Source organism: Mastomys coucha, unplaced genomic scaffold, assembly GCF_008632895.1.
Source record: "Mastomys coucha isolate ucsf_1 unplaced genomic scaffold, UCSF_Mcou_1 pScaffold1, whole genome shotgun sequence".
NCBI lineage: Eukaryota > Metazoa > Chordata > Mammalia > Rodentia > Muridae > Mastomys > Mastomys coucha.
In genome coordinates, this window is record NW_022196891.1 from 61,412,437 (window position 1) to 61,414,029 (window position 1,593).

Genomic DNA, 1,593 nt, shown 5'->3' on the forward strand with positions numbered 1-1,593 from the left:
CAGCATGTTACCACAGCAGTGGTGAAAACCATCTCTTTGAAAGAGAAACTCCCTGGAGAAAACATAGTTGCTAAAAGCTTTTCTTCTCATTCAGATCTGATTCCAGGTGTTTATGAAGGAGGCTTAAAAATCTGGGAATGTACCTTTGATCTCTTGACTTATTTCACAAAAGCCAAAGTGCAATTTGCTGGGCAGAAGGTGTTAGATCTTGGCTGTGGGTCTGGGTTGCTTGGGATAACTGCATCCAAAGGAGGGGCTAGAGAAGTTCATTTTCAAGACTATAATAGTTTGGTGATTGATGAAGTGACCTTACCTAATGTAGTTGCTAATGTCCCTTTGCAAGATGACAGCCATGCCATAAATGAGCCAGATTGGAAAAGACAAAGGAAGTCAGAAGTAGGCCAAGAAATGTGTAAATGTAGGTTGTTCTCTGGGGAATGGGCTGAGTTTTGCAAGCTTGTATTAAGTGAAAAACTGTTTGTGAAATATGACCTCATTCCCACTTCAGAAACCATTTATAATCCAGATTATTACAGCACTTTGCATGAAACATTCCTCAAACTATTGAGTAGGAATGGCCGGGTGCTTCTGGCCAGCAAAGCACATTATTTTGGTGTTGGTGGTGGCATTCATCTCTTCCAGAAGTTTGTAGAAGAAAGGGGTGTGTTTGAGACCCGAACGCTTGAAGTAATTGATGAGGGTCTGAAGAGGTTTCTAATGGAAATGACTTTTAAGCACCCCAGTTAATATGCACTGAATGGCGTAATGAAATAAAAAGAATACCCCAGAACTTGGGACTGTTCAATTTCTTTTTTACTATTACTCTGAAATTATGGTGTTTGTATGTGTTTGCTTATTGAAATAATACACAAGTATAGTAGTAGAAGCCTCATATTTTCTATGTAAAACTACAAGTTTCCCTGAGAATTTAATGAGCTCTTGAATCACTTTGTGTGAAGGTTCTTTCTCTATCTTCATTCTATTTGATATTTCTACAATCTAACACTCCATAAACCTGTTCCCAGGGAACACTCCCATTTCTTACCAAGCTTATATGAATCTCTCTGCAGTCTTTGTTAGTTCCTTGTCTCCCTGAAGTGCCTGACTTAGATTGTTAAGGACTTGTATCCCTGAGTATTACTGACCTCAAGTGTTTGGGTGAAAGGCCTGTGTTAACTCAGAAGACTTGTATTGATTTGTGTTATGTCACAGTGTTAGCATGCTAGGCAGTTGGATGTGCAGTAAGACGAACAAACAAGAATCTATTACAGAGTGTGAACGTGTCTGGGGATGCAGCTTGCTGGTAGAGCATTTGCTAGTGTGAAGGAGACCCTAGCTTCCATCCCCAAACCTCAACAACAACTAAGAGAGTATAGGTGGTAATGGAAAGAACAGTACTTGAAGTTAATCTCTCACCGCTGTAAGCCAAGTGTGAGACCCTGGGACCTTGATAAGAGGAAAAGGAGAGAAGAATGACTTCAGATTCTGGGCTATAAGATCCTTAAGAAAGAAAGCAGGGATGGGCATGTACTGCTTTGTGCCACGCTCACTTTGTGTGACAGCAGTTTATGAGGCAAAAGCTTCAAGGAAGCC

The 1,593-nt window shown here is 40.6% G+C and overlaps 1 protein-coding gene across 1 annotated transcript in view; it reads left to right on the forward strand.

Annotated features, from left to right (window-relative positions):
• Positions 1-790, forward strand: part of Mettl18 (methyltransferase like 18) — a gene marked incomplete at its 5' end in the record, with an annotated part of 991 nt that extends 201 nt beyond the window's left edge. The window contains one exon of the mRNA XM_031378929.1: positions 1-790. This exon is cut by the window's left edge and continues 201 nt beyond it. Coding sequence (XP_031234789.1) covers positions 1-747 — 747 coding nt within the window.
• Between the last annotated feature and the right edge of the window lie 803 nt (positions 791-1,593).